Below are 18,834 nucleotides of genomic sequence, written 5' to 3'. Positions count from 1 at the left end.
GTCCACACGCAGAGTCCGTCTGTGGGATCCATGTGCACGGTCGTCTCATCAGCCGGGCAGGGTCATGAGGTCTCTCAGCCCCACCGGGACGGGACTCCCACCGCGGCTCCCGTGTCTTCCCACGGCTCCCCGGGCCCGGCCGGGGCCGCGGCTGCCTGCCCGGCTGCTGCCGCGCCGTTCCCCGGGGCCGCCCCCTCCGGATCTGGGCGGGGAGCGCCGGCCCTGCCACCCCCTCCGGCCCCTCCGGCCCCGGCCCGGCCCGTCCCGGTCCGTCCCGTCCCGCCACCGCCGCATGGGGCCCCCCGGGCCGGCCTGACGCTCCGCCGAAGCTCCGCTGCCCCCGGAGACGGGTCCCGCCGAGGAGCCGCGACGGGACCCCCCGGCTGCCCGTTCCCGGCCGGGCCCTCCGGAGCACGGAGAGACCCCCCCGGGCCCCGTCCCCAGGGGCAGCGGACCCCTGGAACCTCCCTGGGACTGCCCTGGCCGGGCTCCTCCGACACCCGGCGAGATCCCCCGACTCAACCCATTGCTGGAGCAGATACCCCGGCCCGCCCCGAGACCCTTCCCCGGGGCAAGGGACCTCCGAGGGCACGCGGTTCCTTGCCCGGGCCCCAGGAGCCGGCACCCCTGGGGACCCTCCAGCTGTCCCCGCCGGGGCGAAGGACGCCTGGAGCCCCCCACGAAGGCCCCGGTCCCCCGGCCCGCATCCCCCTTCCCGGGCTGGCCCCAGTCCGCAGAGGATCCCGTTTCCGGGGCTGGGGGCAGCCCGGCTGCCCAGGGCCCCCCGGCTGAGTCGACCCTGAGCCGGCGGGGCAGCCGTGGGGTGTCGAGGAGCCCCGGGGGGGCTGCGGCACCCTGCGTCTCCCCAGCTCCATGGCGGCCAAGTGGTTCAAGGAGTTCCCATCCAACCTGAAGACGGTTTCAGAGAGAGCTCGGCCGGGAAGCGGGAGCCTTGGGAAGAGCCGCAAGAATTCAACCGCTGAGCTGGGGGGCTACCGGGCGGCTGGGGGGGGCAAGGAGGGGGGCAGCCGGCTGTCACGGGACAACCTGCAGGGTCTACTCCAGGTCGCCACCGGGAAGATGCGGAAGAATTCCCGAGTGGAGGGGGGCACAGCGGAGGGACCTCCCAAAACCTACATCAACCGCCTCATCAAGGTGGAGGCTCCCGAGAAGAACGGGAAGGGGCACCCAGGACCCCTGCCTGCCTGCCTGCCTGCCCCCGAGCAGGACAAGGGGAAGCCCCCCAAGACAGAGACGGTAAGGCAGGGACCGGGAGCCGGGAGCGGAGGGGGAGATGTGAGGAGCGCGAAGCACTGGCAGCTTTAACTGCTTTGGTCTCCGACTCATTAGCCTGGCTGACTTAGTCCTTTTATCCTGCCCGGCTCCACTGTCTTTAAATTCCTTCAAAGCTGCCTTCATCCCAATTGCCCTTCATCACCCGTGTGGGGGTGGGGGGGTCGTCGGGCATCCTCATCATGGCCCGCGTGTCCCATGCCAGCCTGACCTCAGAGCTCAGCTGCTGGTTAAACAAAGGCTGATGTAAAGCTTTTCTGGGAAGCTGGACTTTCACCCCTGCACAGCCTTGGGAGGACTGGGAGCCAGTCGGGGGGGTTGCTGTCTCCCAGAAGCGTCCCAGAGCTCCCCCCAGGTTCTCTCCCACCATTGAGGTACACAGGAATGGTCTGGGCTGTCCCCACCCAACGGTGCCACTGGGGGTGCATCCTCTGGGCTTGTGGCATGGCTCCATTTACCCCAGATAAGCTGCCATCATTCTCTGGGGACCCCAGTGTCCCTGTTCCCTGCCTGGCTCTCTGCCACCTCTGCTGGGACCCCTGCCAGCCCCCTGAAGCCAGCGATGCCTATTCTCTGCTCAGGTCATCATCCTGGAGGATTACGCAGACCCTTACGACGCCAAACGAACCAAGGGGCAGCGGGATGCCGAGCGCCTGGGGGAGAACGATGGGTACATGGAGCCCTATGATGCCCAGCAGATGATCACAGGTATGTGCCACGTTGAGCCATGCCACAGCACCGCAGCTGGCACCGCTCCCCAGCCGGGAGTCTGTGGCTGCCCTTGGAGCCACAAGGTGCGGGAGGCTCCGGGAACAGGAAAGCTGCTTGCCGCTTCCTGCGGCTGCGCAGGGCCAGATAAGGAGTGGGAGCAAGGCCAGACACTGACCTGTGCTGGCCGGCCCCTCGCCCGTTGCCATGACCTGCTGCCATCATCCAACGGGCACATGTGGCCAGTGCAAAGCCCTCAATGCCCCCCAGTCATCCCAGGGTACCACCCCCCAAGAGTTCCCCATGGCCCTGCCCCCCAGCCAGCGACACCCCTGCTGGCGTGGCGACTGTCCAGCTGGCCACAACAACAGGAACTGACTGGGCCGGAAGCTGGAAATAAAAGATTTGCTGCTGATGTTTTTTTCCGTGCGGGACAGGCCAGGCTGTAAAGCAAAGACTGGCGCCGTGGGGAGAAGCAGGGGGCTGGGAGGGGCGAGCCCTGGGGTGGCCTCCCGTGCAGCTGAGCTCCAGCTTGGGGTGTAGCATCCTGCTGCCATGGAGCCCAGCTGGCCCCACTGGTGTGGGTCTGTGCCTGTGGCGCCAGCAGCCTCAGGGCTGGACAGCAGACCAGGCGCCGTGAGGATGGGCCCCTTCCTGCTCCAGCTCCACCCAAGCGGGCTCCCAGTGGGGCGTTGCTGGCATGGAATCCCCAGTGCACATCCCTCACTGAGGGTTGGTAGTGGGCGTGGGGTGTCTCAGGGGACACACAGACACATCCCTGACCCACCATCCCTCTTCCCCACAGAAATCCGTCGTCGTGGCTCCAAGGACCCCCTGGTCAAAGCCATCCTGCTGCTGGACGGTCCTGGAGAGCCTGGGGAAGGCGGTGCCAAATCAGATCTTGCCAAGCGGCTGGGGGCCAAGGAGGTGGCAGGGAAGGGGCCACAGCTCTACGACACCCCTTATGAGCCTGGGGAGGGGGTGGCTGGAGGGACCCCAGAGCGCAGGGTGAGGGCTGGTGATGGGCGCCTGCCTGAGAATGACGAGCGCCCGGCAGGGGAATACGAGCAGCCCTGGGAGTGGAAGAAGGAGCAGATTGTCAAAGCACTGTCAGGTAGGGGACAGGGACAGGATGGGAATGAGGATGGGGGGAGGGACAGGCATGGGCTGGGAATGGGGATGGCAACTGGGACAGGGATGGGGACAGACTTTCTAGCAGGGCTTTTCACAAGAGGACAAGATGCAATGGTTTTTAACTGTAAGGGGCACTTTAGATACAAGAAGTTTCTTGGGCTGAGAGTGGCAAGGCACTGGCACAGGTTGCCCAGAGAGGTGATGCCTGCCAGGTCAAGTTGGATGGGGCTCTGAACAACTTGATGTAGCTGATGTCCCTTTTCATGATGGGGTGTTGAACCAGATGGGGACAGGCACGTGGTTGGAGAAGGGGATGGGACTCGTGCTGGGGAAAGTGCTGGGGCTGGAGGCAGGGATGGAGCTAGGGATGGGGATTGAAAGTGAAGGTGGGGCTTTGGGGGCTCACATCTTGTCCCTCCCAGTCCAGTTTGAGGGCTCGGAGCGTCCTAAAGAGGAGACGCTGCGGCAGCATCTACGCCAGAAGAGCTGGACCCCCAAGATGCTGAAGCCGGCGGGCACCGAGCACAGCGAGGGGGAGAGGGTGGACCCTGCCCTGGCACTGGAGAAGCAGCCGTGAGTTACGAGGCCGATCCACGTGTGGGGAACGGGGCGAGGAGGGATGGAGTGCCCAATGTTCTGCTACGGCTCAGCGTCCCCTGCCCGTGTCCCCCCCACAGCTGGTACCACGGGGCCATCACGCGGGCCGAGGCCGAGAGCCGGCTGCAGACGTGCCGGGAGGCCGGCTACCTGGTGCGCACCAGCGAGACTGGCAGCGGCAAGTACTCCATCGCACTCAAGTGAGTGTCGGGGTGGCCACAGAATAGGGGGATCCCTGCCCCGGGGGGGGTCTCACCCTGGGGAGATGGGGCGAATCCCCGCCCTGGGGCGATGCTGCGGCAGGAGTCCCCCCTGGCTGTTCACATCAAAGCCCAGATCCCGAGGGATGGCACCCCCGATCCACGGGAGGACCCAGGCATCCTGGTGTGGAGCTGGGGCGGAGGGAGGGGGGTACGGCGTGTCCCCCTCCCCGGCACATTGTCGGGAGCGCCAGTGGCGTTTCCTTCCTGAGGAAGTGCAGCCCCTGGAGCCGAAACAATCAGAGCGGGACGGGAACAAACAGGGGTGGATACGGCCGCGGGGCAGGCGGGCGCCGGGGGGGCTGGCGGCAACACTGATGCCTGCTGGCCGCCCAGGACCAGCCAGGGCTGCGTCCACATCATCGTGGCCCAGACCAAGGACAACAAGTACACGCTCAGCCAGGCCAGCGGCGTCTTCGCCAGCATCCCTGAAGTTGTGCACTACTACTCCACTGAGAAGCTGCCCTTCAAGGGGGCTGAGCACATGGCCCTGCTGCACCCCGTCCACTGCAAGCTGCATTAGCGTCTACTGATGCCCCCGCTCCGCCGAGTGGCCTGCGACCCCCACCCCTGTGGCATGAGACAGGGTGTGGCCACAGCGATGGGCACGTGCCACGGGAAGGGTCCAGTGAGAACCCCTTTATCGTGTCCCCAGTCCCGAAGGGACCCCACTCCTGGGTCCAGCAAGGCTGTCACCCTTTTGCTGAGACAAATCCTGATCACCCTGTGCCGGAACCGACTTGTCACAGGGCTGCCCAGGTGCCCGAAGTGGGGGCATGCAGTGAGACTGGGACCTGTAATGATCTAGTAAAATAAACTTGTTGGCTGAGAGGGAGCAGTGGTCCTGGGGGCCTGGGACGGGGCTTGTGCTGGCAGGAGTCACCACAGTGTTGGGGGCCAGGGGTACCGGCACTTCCCCACCAGCGTATCTGCATCCTGCCAGTCTTTTTACAGCAGGGGGCCAGCAGAAGGGAAGGGGAACACCGTCCCCAGGGTGCCTGAGCACCCTCTCCCCTTGTCCTGTGGTTTCCTGCCCAGGTGCAGCTGCAGCTCCCCAGGGTGTTGCACAACCCAGCATGGGGTGGGCAGTGCATGACACAGGAGGCATGGCCTGGGGGTGCAGGGCATGGGGTTTGTGGCATGAAGGGGTGCACAGCACACGGGGGTACAGCCTGGGAGGCACCAGTGAAACAGAGAGCATGGGGAACATGGGGGGAGCACAGTTAGGGGGCACAACAAGGGAGAGGGTGAATGAAGTGGGGGTGCAGCCCCCCAAACTGTAGCCACTCCCAGGCAAAGGGGGGGGCTGCAGCAACCCCTCTGTTACCCCGCTCCCAGCACCCATTCCAGTATAAATCCAAAGCATTTATTTGAGCAACATTGTCCGGTTTCCCCAACATGTGCTTTAAAAAGGAGCCCCGAGGGGGCTGGAGCAGAGGTATGGGGCTGATCCAGCCAGGCCCTCCCTCCCTCCCCAACCCCCATGGCACTGTAGGGACCAGGCCCTTCCCTGCGGGACCCCCAAACCCGGCCCCGGGCCAGCTCCCATGCTCTGGTGCAGCCGTGCTTCCAGCGCTGTCACTCCCAGCCATCCCAGCTTGGCCACGGTGCTGAAGGTAGGACCCAGCTGGGGGGCCTTCCCAGCTGCTTCTCCATGGGGGGCTGGCACTGATTCCCCTCCTCAGAGGCTGGTCCCAGCCACAGAGCCACCGGATAGTGGGGGGGAACTGCTCCTAGAGCCACATCACAGCCCTGGGACCCCCTATCCAACCCCCAAGAACCTACCAGCATATTCAGCCCCTGGCTACTGCCCTGAGGAGGAATAACCTGAGTGAGTGATGTGGAGCATTCCAGGGGATGAGGGGGAAGAGTGTGAGAGCAGAGGGGTGTCATTGAGTGTGGGCAGGGGGAGGCCTAGGGGGACCAGCATGTGCTGCCCCTCACCCTCCGGCTTGGTCCTCTCCTGTTCATTTGTCCACCACATCTGCCTGTACCTGCAGGGGAGGAGAGTGGCTCCAGGTCAGGGGGGGACAGACAGAGTCCCCCAGACCAGCCCCCTGGCACTCACCGCACTCACCTCACCACGATGCCGACAAACAGGGCAATGCCAAGGAGCAGACTCCCCCCAGTCACCAGGAAGGCATAGGGGGATGCCACAGGATGGGTGCTGGGTTCCATGACAGAGCCTGACACAGAGAGAATGGCTGGGCTCAGTATAAGGGAGCTGGGTGTCCCAGCCCCCCACTCCCAACCCAGGAACTCTTCCTCACCACCAGCACTGTTAGCATGGTCCTCCCCGAAGAGCTCGGGGGGCAGTGTCACCCCATAGGTGTCATCTTCCATGGGGAGCTGCAAAAGGTGGGGGGGCACAATGGGACAGGTCAGCCCCCATGCCCTGGTGTCCCCTTGTCCCACACGGGGACAGGACACCCATTCAGGAGTGTGTGATGCTTCCCAGGGCTGAGACCATTGTTACCTGTGAGCTGAAAGGCTCCATTTCAGAGGTGAGGTCCCTAGGGTCTGCACAATGAGGGGGGAGTATGAGACTGGGAGATCCCATGCTCAGCCCCCAGTCAGTCTCAGGGCCCCATGTTTCCCTCCTACCTGTCCAAGGGGTACCCACAGCCTCCTGGCTCCACTCGCTCCATGCACCATGGCCGAACTCATCCTTCGCCCTCACCTGCACCACATGCCTTGTCCCATGCCATGCATCATGAATGTCGAGCCATGTTGTTGTCACCTGATCCACCTGGAGGGGACACAGGGCTGGGGACAGTCTGGCCAGGCACAAGCAACAGCTCCATGCCAGCAAGCAGGGTCTCACCTCCATGAAGGCTGGGGCAGGCTCAGGGCGGTAGCGGACCTGGAAGCGGAGCCAGTAGAAACGGGGGTCCCAGGATGAGGGGTAGGACCAGTTCACCCGCAGCCGCTGCGGCGCCTTCTCCAGTGCCTCCACCGTCACATTGATGGGGGGGTCTGGCTTCACTGCTGGGGAAGGGGGGGCACTCAGGGCCTGGCACTGCACCCTCAGCCACCCCAGCCCCCAGCAACAGGGGCAGCACTCACGGACACCGCTGAGGGTGATGATCTTGTCTTTGCCAGCTGAGCCACCAGCACTGTTGCTGACGCACGTGGACACCACAAGGTGTTTGGTGTCATCGGTGCCAGGTGGCACTTTCACCCGGCAACTGAACTTCCGTGCCTTGGAGAAGTAGCGGCACCGCTGCTCTGTGCCATTCTCAGCCACGAACCTGTGAGGTCACAGCGCAGGGAGGGCTGCAGCATGCTCTAGGCATGGGGCAGCTGTGGGGGACATGTTCTATGCTGTGGGGACCCCAGCAGTGTCAGGCAAAGGGTCTGTGGGGAGGGATACATTCTGTGCCATGGGGTCCCAGGCAGCACTGGGGAAAGAGGCCATGGGGAAGAAACATATCCCATGCTGTGGACTCCCAGCCACCAGTAGCTGCTAGGGAAAGGGTGTGCAGGGAGGGAAGCATGCTGAGCCATGGAGTCCCAGATGGCACCGGGGAAAGGGTCCATGGAGAGGGACATGTTCTGTCCTACTGCGGTCCCAGCCCGTGGTGGACGCAGTGACAGCACTCACCTCCGCTTCACCCAGAGCATCGCCCGTGTCCCTGGGGATGGCCTCTCCTGCTGTGGCCACTCACACAAGATATCCTTGTCGTGGCTCCGCCGGTAGCAGGAGACCTGGGGAGTTTCAGGGGGCTCTGCAAGGCAGGGAGGTGCTGTGGGACAGGGGCCATCACAGGCAATGCTGCCAGGGACATCCCCCCCCAGCGTGGACCCACCTGCCACCAGCAGACGCAGGGAGCGCAGCAGGTGGCTCCCCACAGAGCAGCTGTAGCGCCCGGAGTCCTCGTAGCGCAGCCGCCGCAGGAGCAGCATGTTACCCTCCGCCAGCCGCCGTGCCCAGCCCCCTGCTGACCCCTGCTCCTCCACTTGCCACAACACCGTGGCATTCGCAGGCACCTTGTCCTGGCAGGTTAATGTGATGTTGGCTCCCAGGCGGCCCAGCACCGTGTCCCGCGACAGTCCTGGAGGGACAAGAGGGGACCAGGCGATGAAGACGAGACCCCAGGCCCAGTGGGTGTCCCTGGAGAAGGAAGGCACCCCATCATCTGCTCCCCATGTCCAGTGACTGCTGGGGGTCAGGGCACTGAGCTGGAGAGTGGCAGTGGTTCCTCAGTGGGGTACTGGACCCCTGGCACTGCAATAGGAATGGGCACAAGAGCACTCGGTGGGCTGTGTATTGAGAGCGTAGCTCAGGGAAGGTGGCAGACTGGGACTGGTGGTCCCGGGAGTCCCTGGGTGGGGGTCCAGTGCCAGAGGGGTTAAGCGGCTGCGCTGGTTGGCAGCCCGGGTCAGGCCTGGGCAGCGCTCCCGGCTCCCTCCAAAGGTCAACGACCAGCGTGAACCTGCTGTTCCCTTTGGCTCCTGCTGCTGGGAAGGCATCCAACACCCAGCCAGCACCCGGGACACAGCACTCAGTACCCAGCACAGAGCACCCAGCACCCGACACCCATCCAGCACCCCGGACACAGCACCCCAGCCCCGGCCCCCACCCCCTCGGTACTCCCAGCGGTGCCCCGTACCCCCACCGGCTCAGCTCCTTCGGGGCAGGCAGGGAACCGCGTGTGTCCCCTCCCCGTGCCCGGATCCACGAGGCCCAGGTACCGGGAGAGGCTCAGGGCCACCCGCCTCTCCCTCCCTGCCCGGTGCCGGTCGCACTCACCGGTGGGGCCGCAGGGCCGCCCGGCGGCGGCGAGCTGGAGGAGGAGGCGGAGGAGGAGGAGGCCAAGGAGAAGCGGCGGCGGCGGCCGCGCCATGCGCCCGTCCCGGCTGCGAAAACACCGGCGGCGGCCGCGGTTGTGAAACCGGGCGGGGGGCGGGGCGGCACGTGCGCGGCGGGCGGGGCCAGCCCACACCCCCCCAGCCACCGGACCCCTTCCGTGCCCAGCCCGGCTCCCCCGGACACAGCACACGGCAGAAGCTGCTCAGAACATTATTTTCTTTTTTTTTTTTTTAATTTAAAAAAAAAAAAAAAGCTTGTTTGGGGTATTTTTTCCTCAGGAATCGTAAAAGGATACAATTCCACCAGACAGAAACGCGTCATAAATTATCCATCCCGATCCGCGTCCCCTCCACCGAAATAACCCCCCAAAACTCCCCAGATCCCCTCCAGCCCTCGCCGACACCCGTCTTAACAAGCTCCTCTTTGGTATCGCGTCCCTGGGAGCCCAACAGCCCCAGAGACTCGCCGGGGGTCCCCCACTGCCCCACTAACCCTAACCCTAACCCAGGAACACTCAGTCCCGCGGGAGCTGGAAAGGAGGAGGATGAGGGAGGAAGCAGAGGCCGAGGGTTACGCAAGACCACGTGTGGGAGTGAATCTCAGCAGCCGCCAACACCCAGCCTCCTGCGGCACAGAACGCTTCCCCTTTCCCACCCAGCACCCGCTGTCCTGGTGAACCCTATGCCGGGGGGGACAAAGAGGGTGACTTTCCTCCCCCCTTCTCCCTGTACCCACCCAAGAAATGAGTCGCTCTGTAAACTCAGAGGGTTTTTCCTTCCTTTTTTTTGGGGTTGTTTTTTTTTTTTTTGGCTGCTATTTTTTGGGGGCTCTTTTTCCCCCTTTTTTTGTTAATATAAAAAAAGACACATGGGTGAAGGGCAGGGAGAGGCCACAGTCCCCTCAGAGCCCTGCACCTCTGGCATGATACATTCATGTGTGATGGGGCGTTTGCACTCAGTGGAATTGAATACCGATGGAGGAGCAAACGGGGGGGGGGGCTGATGGTGATGACATCCATCCATCCATCCATCCATCCATCCATCCATCCATCTGCTCACCCCAGGGAGGGAAAGAGTATACTTTTTGGCTAGAAGGTGACAGTCCAGACTCCTCCAAACCTCAGTGCTGGCCCCCACATGACCTCTGCTCCTACCATGGGACCCTGCTGACGAGGGGTTCTGCCCTCCCCAGGGCCAGGGGCAGAGGAGGGGAGCCCCCAGGTGCACTGGAGGGGATGTGACCCCCTCCAGCCTCAGACCTTGAGAGTCTTGCTGGCTGCACCACTGGGGCTGCCAACACTGCTGCCCTCACAGCCCTTCTTCTTCCGCAGGGTCTCAATCCAGCTGGTGCTAGGGCGGGGGGCAAAGCTGGAGAGTGCCAGGGAGCTGAGCCGCATGTTCTTGCCGGACATGATGAGCTCCCCGAAACCCTCCTGATGGGAGAAGGCATAGCCGGAGCGGCGTGAGCCCACGTGCCCCGCGCGCCGCATGCACCGGTGCTGTGTCTTCTGCTTCTTCCGTACCAGCTGAGTGTAGCGCACCTGGGGACACAGGGCCAGGGTCAGGGACCTGTGGAACCACCTCTCCTCAGACACAGGACCCCATGACCGCTCCCACAGCCATGCACTCTCACCGTATCTGAGAGTTCTGGTTTCAGGTCCAGCTTAAGGAAGCGGAAGGCCACAACGGGCATGATGCAGACTACGGTGGTGAGGGCAATGGTCAGCCAGACCGTGGGCTGGGCCAGCGTGTTCTGTGCGTTACCTAGGGGGGGAAGCGTGAGTCCAGTGAGGGCTAGGCTGAGGCAGCACCCTCCTGGGGTGGGGGGCATAGGGCACCACAGGGACTCACCCACAAAGCGGAACTGGTTGGGGAATACCCTGAAAAGGCCATCGCTGTGCATGGTGAAGAGGATGGCGAAGTAGGCGGCCAGGCTGCCCCAGATGAAGAAGTGGTTGATGGCTGTCCAGAATCCTGTGTCTAACCCGATCTAGTGGGGGGGATGCAGGAGGAGACAGGGCTCAGGGGATGCCTGAGGTGCCCCGAAGGACTGGAGCCAAGTAGCCATGTCCCTACCTGCACACTGACGACAATCACGAGGGAGGTGGCGACAGTGACGGCAAAGGACTGGTAGTCGGCCAGCTGGGCACCATCATCACGGGTGGCATCAGCAAAGACGCCATAGGGGATGAAGAACATGAGGACAGAGGTGTAGATGCCCTGGGCAATGCAGATGAAGAACTCCCGCTTGTTGAAGAGCAGGTTCAGCTGCCCAGGCTCATAGAGTTTGGGGTACTCCATGCTCCGCTGCTCTGGTACATCCTGGGGGCATGGGCACCTTCCTTTAGCCCTGGGTAGGAGCAGCCTCCACCACAGCCCACAGAATGACAAGGACAGCCCGACTCAGGCACCCAGGCAGCCCTTCTTCCCACAGGGTGCACATGAAGGGAAGTGGGACAGGCTCCTCACACACCCAGGGAGCCCCCTCACTATCCCCCGCCATACCTGGTCAAAGACACCCATAGCGAGCACAGGCAGCGACGTGTAGACAATGTTGTACAGAGTGATGAAGTACTGGTCATACACTGTCTGTATGGAATGGAGCACTCAGCAAGGCACGAGACCTGCCCGCCCTGTGCCCCAGCCAGTCCCCAAGTCTCTGTGCCCACAGCTGCAGGGACAGGAGAGCTGTCTCCAGTCCCTCAGGATTGCCCACCCCGACCACAGGCTCCTCACACCCACTGCACGCTGGATGCTAGGCTGTGCCTCCTGGCTCAGGATGAGTCCCCATAGGGAGTCCAAGGACCAGAACATGCCTCAGAGCCGAGAAGCCCTGCAGGAAAACGCTCCCCACCTCTCAGTGAGAAAAGCCACCAACCCACCTGTGCCGAGAAGCCACAGAAGAAGCCAAACCAGAAGTGGACCATGGTGAAGGCGAAGTTCTTGTAGAAGAAGTAGCAAAGAAACTTGCACATACGCAGGTAGGACCAGCGCCCATGCACCAGGAGCAGGCGCTGTAGGAACTTGAACTGGGAGAAGGAGTAGTCGGAGGCCAGCACGGCCTGGATGCCTTCCTGCCCACTGATGCCCACCCCAATGTGGGCAGCTGTGGAGGGAAGGAGAGATGGGTGAAGAGAGGGCTGCCAGGAGCACAGGGGATGAGAGCAGCACCCCCAGCAAGGGCACTTTGTTCCTGTGGGGCACAGAGGGGTGAGGACAGAGGCTCCCACGGGCCCCAGGATGGTGCGGGGGGGGGGGCCTGTCTCTCCTGTGGTCCCCAAGATCCCAGGCCTTACTCTTGATCATGCTGACATCATTGGCCCCATCCCCAATGGCCAAAGTCACAGCTTTCTTGTACTTCTTCACCAGCTCCACCACCTGGGCTTTCTGCAGAGGTGTGACACGGCAACAGATAACGGCCTTGCAGGCACACGCTGTCTCCAGGAATTCCACCTCCATGTCTGCCTCCAGCGCATGGGCCTGGCAAGGAGAGTGAGGGACAGCCGGGGTCATGGTACATAGACGGGCACAGGGCTTTGTCCTGCCTGGCACTCCCAGGGTCCTACCAGGCTGTGCCCATTGATGACCAGGGCGTATTCGCCTGCAATGGCTTCCAGCACAGAGGTGAGCTTGGAGGGGAGTTTCTCCTGGTAGGAGAAGCCATTGCACACAGAACGCGAGGCATCCATCATCTTCTCCCGGGCTTTCCTGAGGAGAGAGGGGGCACGGGGCTCCATCTCAGGGCCCTTCCGTATCTCTAGCTCCCCCAGTCGCAGCTGTGCCCCACACTGGCACTGTTCCGTGTCCTCTGCCCCCCAACCCTCACCTGAGCTCCTCTCGCACCTCCAGCACAGTGTGGCCGGTGACCACAAACACCTCTGTCATGTCATCTGTCAGCATCTTGCAGGAGTAGCCGATGTTCACAGCTGTTTCTGAGGACGGGAAACCAGGGGCTAAGCCAGAGTCCATTCAGGAGAGTGCAGTAGGGATCCCAGGCAGGTGGAATCCAGCCCACAAACATCCTGATCTCCAGCCAGCACCTCAGCCATGCCTCACCCTGCTTGTCCCCTGTCAGCACCCAGATCTTGATGTTGGCCAGCGTCAGGATGGCAATGGTTTCGGGGACCCCCTGCTGCAGTTTGTCCTCGATGGCTGTGGCTCCGAGCAGCTTGGGGACCCAAACAGGCGGGAGGTCAGTAGGGGCTACCCCCAACCACCCCCTACTCCTCAACCTCCAGCCCACCTACCATCATATCATGCTCCACCTCGTCATAGAGCTGAGCCAGGTGATCCTCACGGGCCTCAGGGGCACTGCCAGCTCGATGCAGCCGCTCGGACCAGTCCTTGTAGTAGCTCTCCTCCAGGTCTTTGTAGGCCAGTACCAGTGTCCGCAGCCCCTCGCCAGCATACTCCTGCAAATGGTCAGAGCTGGGTGTGCTGGCAGACTCTGATGGTGTCCCCAGACCCCAACGGTGTTCCTAGGACAGGGCACAAGCCCAGTGCTCAGGCTCCTGGGCAGCCATTCTTTCCTCCCCACCCTGCTTGTAGGACCCTGTCCCACGCACATTGAGGTGGTCGGTGGTGATGCTGGTCAGGTCCTGGTTGACGGGATGCAGCCGCTCCAGCAGGATGGTGTCAGCGCCTTTGCAGTACAGCCGGATATTGCCCTCAGGGCTGCGGACTGTGGGGAGGAGGGGACAAGATGCCTGGCTCAGGGGTGCAGGAGCAGGTCCCACTCTGACCCCCAGGCATCAACCTGCCAATGCCTCCACAGTCACAACCCCACCAGCTTTGGACTGGTCCCCCAACACACCACAACGAGCCCCATGCTGCAGCCCCACGTGGCCTTCCCAGCCCCAGAGCCCGTGGCATGCCCAGGACCTTACCGATGACGGACATGCGCTTGCGGATGTTGTTGAAGTCCAGGATGGCCAGCAGCTGGTAGGTGATGGCTTGACCCAGCTCATGCACTGTGATGGTCTTGGGCGTGCGGGACCGGAACACAAAGCCAAAGTTTCTGGCAGCCGTGACCAGCGCTCCCTCATCCGGGGACTGTGCCTTGTACAACAACTCCCCTGCGGACAGCATGGGGGTCAGTGACAGTGTCGTGTGACCCACAGGGACAGATCCTGCCCCACGCCCACCTTCACTCTTCTCCTCGGACATGACGGTGTGACAGAGCGAGAGCAGGCGGAAGAACTCATGCACATGGAGGTCTCCCAGCTTGACGGCTTCCAGCAGGCTGGGGTCCCAGAACTGGAACCGTGGGTCCGCCAGTGGGTTGAAGGAGAAGTTGACTGGCTCTGGCCTCTGGAAGGGGCAAAGATGGGGTTACTCCCCTGCGGCACTTGGCGTGGGGAAGCACCGAACTGACAGCACCCTTACCTCTCCCAGCTCTGCCTTGTGACCCAGCATGTCTTGCACATCACCTGGAAAACAGGGTATGGAGTTAACCACGACAGAGACCCAACACCATGGCAACTGCTGCTACCCCACAATGCTCCAGCTAAGCCCCCTTGTCCCCTGACTGCGCCAGAGGCGGGGAGCCAGTGCACCCCCACTCTGTGGGCAGCCCCAGCCTGGCTCTGGCAGCTGGCACTCACCATAGCTGTGCCCGTTCACAGAGCACTTGCTGAAGACCATGATATTCTGGGTGAGGGTGCCAGTCTTGTCAGAGAAGATGTACTCCACCTGCCCCAGCTCCTCGTTGAGGGTGGTGGTGCGGGCTTCAGCTGGCGTCTGGCGCTTGGCACAGTACATCTTCTTGTCCCAGTTGATGAAGTAGCTGTGCCCAAGCCGGATCACCTCCACGCTGCAGGGAGGATGGCTGGTTGTCACTGGGGCAGGGCAGCATGCTCTGCCTGACATGCCCACCCCAGACCCTCAGTGCCCTGGCCACTCCAGCACCCCAGGTGTCCCCCACTGTTTGCTAGCTCCCACACCCTTCCCCGGGGCTGGCCTGCAACCCATTCCTGCTGACAGCCACCGCTAAGCCAGGGCTGGGGACCGAGGCAAGGCACCCAGGGGGCAGCCCATGGGGCTCCCTAGGCATCTCACACACCTACACACCCTGAACCCCCTCCCCAGTCCCCAGGGCAGACAGCAATGAACTAGTGGGAGGGGTGGGGGTGACACATTCTTACCTCGGGGCTAAGGGTGACAGAACCCATGCTGGGGAACGAAAAGAGAGAGAAATTAAAAGAGAGAGAGAATGGGACAGTGCAGGAGCCTGGGAGCTGTAGGAGGGCAGAGCAAAATAGCCAGCGTGCAGCCAGAGCAGGGAGAGACGAGCAGCCAGACAGACACAGCCAGGGGTGCCCTGAGAGACCCATGGGGTCCTCAGGCCTCGGGGCGTTCCTGAAGGCAGACATGGCCAGTCACCAAGAGAGCAGCCCACCCCCACCCAACACACCGTTCTGCCTGTGGATCTCCATCCCTGTCTCCCCTCCCCAGAGGGCACCCCTAATTTCTCATACACCCCCTGCCCAGCCCCTCTGCCCCCTGCCCTACCTCACATAGAGCGAGATGGGCACCACAGTGTTGAGGATGATGATGTAGGACCAGAAGGAGAGGAAGCCAGAGAAGAAGGCACTGTGCACCCCCTCGTCCCAGGGCAAGTAGATCTGGAAGCAGATGCCCACCTCATGCTCCCAGATGGCATTGCCAATGGCCAGGATCACTCCCATGCACACCAGGAACCCAAAGATCTGGGGACAGGACAGTACATCAGAGCCCCAACTGGGTCAGAGCCGGGGCTCCTATGATCTCCCTTCTGCATACCCAGAGCACCAGCGTGTTCATGAGCCGGTCGATGCTTGTCCGCTTAAATTTGGTCCGGCCGCTGTTCTGCATCAGTTTTGTGTCGGGCCCTGGGGAGTGGGAAGGCATCAGGGGGTGTCTTCCCCTCCCCTCTGTGCAGCACAGTAGCAGCTGCTGCCTCATCCCACCTGCGAAGATGACGAGGCCAAAGCACCACTCAGTGTTGCGCAGGACGCAACCCCGCAGCAGCATGTTCTGGTTGCTCAGGGGGTACTTGTTCTCCTTCCAGTACAGCGTCCCACCAAACTTGTCCAGCTTGTTGTTGGGGGGTTCACAGATCACCTCACCTGGGTGCACAGTATGGCTCAGCTGGGACTTGCCTTCTCCATATGGCCAGCTCCATCCTAAAGCTTCCAGCACCATCCCTGGCTCCCCAGAGATCCGCTTCGAGCCGCAGAATGACAATGCCACATGGCTGGTCCTGGTCTAGCCAGGGTGACGGAGGAAGGAACGTGGAGGCTGCCCCGTGGCAGAGGGCTGGTCGCAGGCACTCACCGTCAAAGCGAGCCAGCTTGCTGGTGTCCCCCAGCTCCGCGGTGACAGGGATGGCCTGACGCACCTTCATGTTGGTCTCTCTGCAGGCAAGAAGGCACCACGTGTGGGTTAGAGACAGCCTGGCAGGGAGGGCCTTCGCAGATGCTGCCCAGCAGCTCCCACCCTCCTGCCTTCCCTGGCTCCTCAAGGTGAGTGGGGGCACCTACCCATCCAGCTCTGCAGTCTCTATGTAGCATAACCCATGGGGTTCGCTGCTGGAGAGGAGGAGGAGGTCAGCCTGCTGGGAGAGACTTGTGAAGGTTTGTGCCAACATTGGGGCTTCCCAATGCCTTCCTCAGGGAAGCTCCTGGCCCTTGGATGTCCTTGGAACTCCCTGGAGCACCTGCAAAGGCTTCCCTAACCCCATGAGTCCTTTGCACCTGAGCCTAGCCACCATTGCTCCAAGTGCCCAGATCCTCAGAGTTCAAAACGTGGCTCCAACAGGGCTCCAACTCTCCAAACTAAATGCAACTTCGAGGTTGAGAAGTCCCTAATGTCCCCACCCTGGGAAGTGATGGAGGAGCACGAAAGCAAAGCGGGAGTGGCACCACACCATTCCATGGTCCCTGTGTGCCACCCACCCAGCTGGAACCATACTCGTCTCAGGGCTGCACTCACCGCCACAAACTGGTTGTTCTCCAACTTGATGATGTCTCCGACACGGACATTCATCCACTGCTCCTGCCGAAGGCTGTAGAGGGACAGCGGACTGTAGTCAGGCAGGAGCCCTGCCCTGCCCACTGCCCTGTGCCACGTCCCACAGGGTCCCTGGCCCCTTCTCCACTGCTCTGTGCCCGTGACACTCACACTCCACCGATCAGGACCTGAGACTGCCGGTTGTTCACCTGGTTGTCACTTTTATGGCGGAACTGGGAGCAGGGGGAAGAGACAGCAGTGTCAGCGATGGGGTCCTGCGTCCCCCTGCCATCTCAAATGCCATGGCCCTGGACACCGCACCCCTGCACAGCATCCCAACCCCCTGCCCAGCGGGCAGAGGGGCGCAGGCAGAACCACTCACATAGTCATCGGTGGCATCTTTGACAGCTGTGATGGTTAAGACAAGAACCAAAGGCACGATGGTGGTAAACCAGGAGAGCGAAGAGATCTGAGGAATCAGCTGGAGACAGGGAACAGGAATTACAGGGGAACCAGCCAGGCCCGTGCTGCCCCTGCTCGAGGGTGCCAAACCTCCCCACTTTGGAGCCCTCCTGGATGCCCAGGCAGGGAAGGACTGCACTCACCTGCAGGATGAGGAGGAAAAGGAAATAGGTGTTGGCCACTTCCTGGAACTGCTCAAAGAGGTTGACAGGCAGGAAGGTGACGATGTTGTACTTGGAGGTCTTGATGCAGTTGCTCTGGAGACAGATGGGGCAAGAAGGGGTTTTACAGGCTGCCGAGGCCCCATAGCTCACCAAGATCACTCTAGAGGGCAGGGGCTGTGGCTCACCATACTCTTTTGGGGGGTCAGGCTCCTGCTCCTGTGCTACCCCTGGCAGCTTCCTTGGGAAGCTAATTCCTCAGTCTCAGTCACCAGCCGGTACCCTGGGACCAGCCTCCTCCAGCAGCAGCACCTGGCCCCCACAAGGGTGACCCCAACCCAGACCCCCTGCTCCCCTCTCTGCAGCCAGCTCTGGAACAGCCAGGGATAACCTCCAACGTGGGGGGAGGTCAAGGTGAGCACTGCCCTCCCCTGGCACCTTCAGAAGTTGACCCATGAACCACATCGGGATGTGGGCCCAGGCTGGGATCTGGGCAGAGCCAGAGGGTTCTGGGCCTTGGCCAAGGATGGGGGGCTGAATCTCCCACATAGAGTGCACTGTGCCCCCCCCCCAGCCCCACAGCTATGTTGGCTGTAATGTCATCAGCACCATTTTCTCAGAGACAAACACCTATTCTGTAATGCCCCCCGCTACTGACGCATGGGTGATTCAGGCCCCAGCCCCCCAAACCTGCCCAAGGACCCCCGGGAGGGGGTTCAGTCCCCCCTCACTCACTGCGTACTGGAACTTCTCATTGTACTCCCGCGCGTTGGCTCGCACTCGACGCTCCTCCTCTGCAACACAGCACCCTGTCACCCCCATGCACCCCAACACTCCCTACATCTGCAGCTGGACAACCCCAAGACCCTGGACTCTGACACCCCAATCTCCTCTGCATCCTGAGAGCCAAGCTAGTCCCAGAATCCCAGAATGCAGGGAACAGGGAGTCTCCCCAGCTGTGTCATGTGGCCCTGTGCTCCCCCATGCCAGGACCTGTACTCCTGCACACCTAGAACCCCAGCCTTGCTTAACTGTACCTCCAGGCCCCAAATTCTGCATACCAGACCCCCCAAAAACTGAACTGCCAGCCCTTCTTACCTGTACTCCCAGAGCCCCAGATTCCGCATCTCGCGTCTGGCTTATCTGCTCCCCCAGCTCGGCACCCCGAGGTCACCAGACCCTTCCACCCCTGCATCCCCCCATCACATCTCTGCTCCCTCAGCCCTGCTTAGCTGCACTCCTGGATCCCCAGTTCCGCACCCCCAACCCCCTAAATTCTGCCCCCCAAACCCCCAGCCCTGCTCAGCTGCACCGCTGCACCCCCATCTCTGTACCCTCAGGCCCCCATTTCTGCTCCCCCGCCGTGCCCGCCCCGCCGGGATCGCGGACCCGCTGCCACTTCTCAGACATCTCCCGGG

At 62.4% G+C, this 18,834-nt stretch overlaps 3 protein-coding genes across 10 annotated transcripts in view; 1 reads left to right on the top strand and 2 right to left on the bottom strand.

Moving 5' to 3' along the window:
• The first annotated feature begins 250 nt into the window (after window positions 1-250).
• Window positions 251-4,823, top strand: SHE (Src homology 2 domain containing E). Its single transcript, XM_042034565.1, has 6 exons — window positions 251-1,257; window positions 1,875-2,001; window positions 2,807-3,115; window positions 3,558-3,708; window positions 3,813-3,932; window positions 4,329-4,823. The coding sequence occupies exons 1-6, from the start codon at window positions 874-876 to the stop codon at window positions 4,513-4,515; spliced, it is 1,278 nt and encodes a 425-aa protein (XP_041890499.1). The 5' UTR covers window positions 251-873; the 3' UTR covers window positions 4,516-4,823.
• A 519-nt stretch (window positions 4,824-5,342) lies between these two features.
• IL6R (interleukin 6 receptor) lies at window positions 5,343-8,889 on the bottom strand. 4 transcript variants are annotated; one of them, XM_042034560.1, is made up of 10 exons: window positions 8,746-8,889; window positions 7,802-8,047; window positions 7,597-7,738; window positions 7,059-7,243; window positions 6,817-6,980; window positions 6,597-6,741; window positions 6,469-6,512; window positions 6,263-6,341; window positions 6,070-6,178; window positions 5,343-5,986 (listed from the first exon to the last, which is right to left on the bottom strand). In XM_042034560.1, the coding sequence occupies exons 1-10, from the start codon at window positions 8,837-8,839 to the stop codon at window positions 5,797-5,799; spliced, it is 1,398 nt and encodes a 465-aa protein (XP_041890494.1). In that variant the 5' UTR covers window positions 8,840-8,889; the 3' UTR covers window positions 5,343-5,796. The 4 variants fall into 4 exon arrangements, with proteins under 4 accessions (XP_041890494.1, XP_041890496.1, XP_041890497.1 ...); XM_042034562.1 differs by having other exon boundaries at window positions 6,817-6,977; window positions 8,746-8,888; XM_042034563.1 differs by having other exon boundaries at window positions 7,597-7,720; window positions 8,746-8,888.
• A 752-nt stretch (window positions 8,890-9,641) lies between these two features.
• ATP8B2 (ATPase phospholipid transporting 8B2) overlaps window positions 9,642-18,834 on the bottom strand; it is a 9,731-nt gene continuing 538 nt past the window's right edge. Inside the window, exons 1-27 of one of the 5 annotated variants that reach the window (XM_042034540.1) lie at window positions 18,515-18,626; window positions 18,152-18,210; window positions 17,399-17,512; window positions 17,176-17,274; window positions 16,965-17,026; window positions 16,776-16,848; window positions 16,325-16,398; window positions 16,119-16,198; window positions 15,752-15,910; window positions 15,585-15,673; window positions 15,315-15,511; window positions 14,408-14,616; window positions 14,190-14,233; window positions 13,949-14,114; window positions 13,691-13,879; window positions 13,370-13,485; window positions 13,052-13,216; window positions 12,861-12,972; window positions 12,631-12,736; window positions 12,371-12,512; window positions 12,101-12,284; window positions 11,687-11,910; window positions 11,310-11,393; window positions 10,881-11,126; window positions 10,656-10,794; window positions 10,438-10,568; window positions 9,642-10,345 (exon numbers count right to left, since the gene is read on the bottom strand). In XM_042034540.1, coding sequence (XP_041890474.1) covers window positions 10,058-10,345; window positions 10,438-10,568; window positions 10,656-10,794; window positions 10,881-11,126; window positions 11,310-11,393; window positions 11,687-11,910; window positions 12,101-12,284; window positions 12,371-12,512; window positions 12,631-12,736; window positions 12,861-12,972; window positions 13,052-13,216; window positions 13,370-13,485; window positions 13,691-13,879; window positions 13,949-14,114; window positions 14,190-14,233; window positions 14,408-14,616; window positions 15,315-15,511; window positions 15,585-15,673; window positions 15,752-15,910; window positions 16,119-16,198; window positions 16,325-16,398; window positions 16,776-16,848; window positions 16,965-17,026; window positions 17,176-17,274; window positions 17,399-17,512; window positions 18,152-18,210; window positions 18,515-18,611 — 3,648 coding nt within the window. In that variant the 5' untranslated portion in view covers window positions 18,612-18,626 and the 3' untranslated portion in view covers window positions 9,642-10,057. Of the gene's footprint in view, window positions 10,346-10,437; window positions 10,569-10,655; window positions 10,795-10,880; window positions 11,127-11,309; window positions 11,394-11,686; window positions 11,911-12,100; window positions 12,285-12,370; window positions 12,513-12,630; window positions 12,737-12,860; window positions 12,973-13,051; window positions 13,217-13,369; window positions 13,486-13,690; window positions 13,880-13,948; window positions 14,115-14,189; window positions 14,234-14,407; window positions 14,617-15,314; window positions 15,512-15,584; window positions 15,674-15,751; window positions 15,911-16,118; window positions 16,199-16,324; window positions 16,399-16,775; window positions 16,849-16,964; window positions 17,027-17,175; window positions 17,275-17,398; window positions 17,513-18,151; window positions 18,211-18,514; window positions 18,627-18,834 lie in introns of those variants that run through there. The other 4 variants (XM_042034543.1, XM_042034541.1, XM_042034542.1 and 1 more) reach the window with 4 other exon arrangements.

This window comes from Corvus kubaryi, unplaced genomic scaffold, assembly GCF_017639235.1.
Source record: "Corvus kubaryi isolate FWS band 111438036 unplaced genomic scaffold, C.kubaryi_AGA036_p1.0 37373, whole genome shotgun sequence".
Lineage (NCBI taxonomy): Eukaryota > Metazoa > Chordata > Aves > Passeriformes > Corvidae > Corvus > Corvus kubaryi.
This window is presented reverse-complemented; position numbering and strand designations above follow the sequence as displayed.

Excerpts from the sequence above, each read along its gene's own strand:
- SHE (XM_042034565.1), top strand. The coding sequence starts at position 874 with ATGGCGGCCAAGTGGTTCAAGGAGTTCCCATCCAACCTGAAGACGGTT. Across the intron at positions 2,002-2,806 it reads TGCCCAGCAGATGATCACAG|AAATCCGTCGTCGTGGCTCC; the intron begins GTATGTGCCACG and ends TCTTCCCCACAG. Across the intron at positions 3,709-3,812 it reads CTGGCACTGGAGAAGCAGCC|CTGGTACCACGGGGCCATCA; the intron begins GTGAGTTACGAG and ends TCCCCCCCACAG.
- IL6R (XM_042034560.1), bottom strand. The coding sequence starts at position 8,839 with ATGGCGCGGCCGCCGCCGCCGCTTCTCCTTGGCCTCCTCCTCCTCCGC. Across the intron at positions 8,048-8,745 it reads GCGGCCCTGCGGCCCCACCG|GACTGTCGCGGGACACGGTG; the intron begins GTGAGTGCGACC and ends TTGTCCCTCCAG. Across the intron at positions 6,179-6,262 it reads CCATGCTAACAGTGCTGGTG|GCTCTGTCATGGAACCCAGC; the intron begins GTGAGGAAGAGT and ends TCTCTGTGTCAG.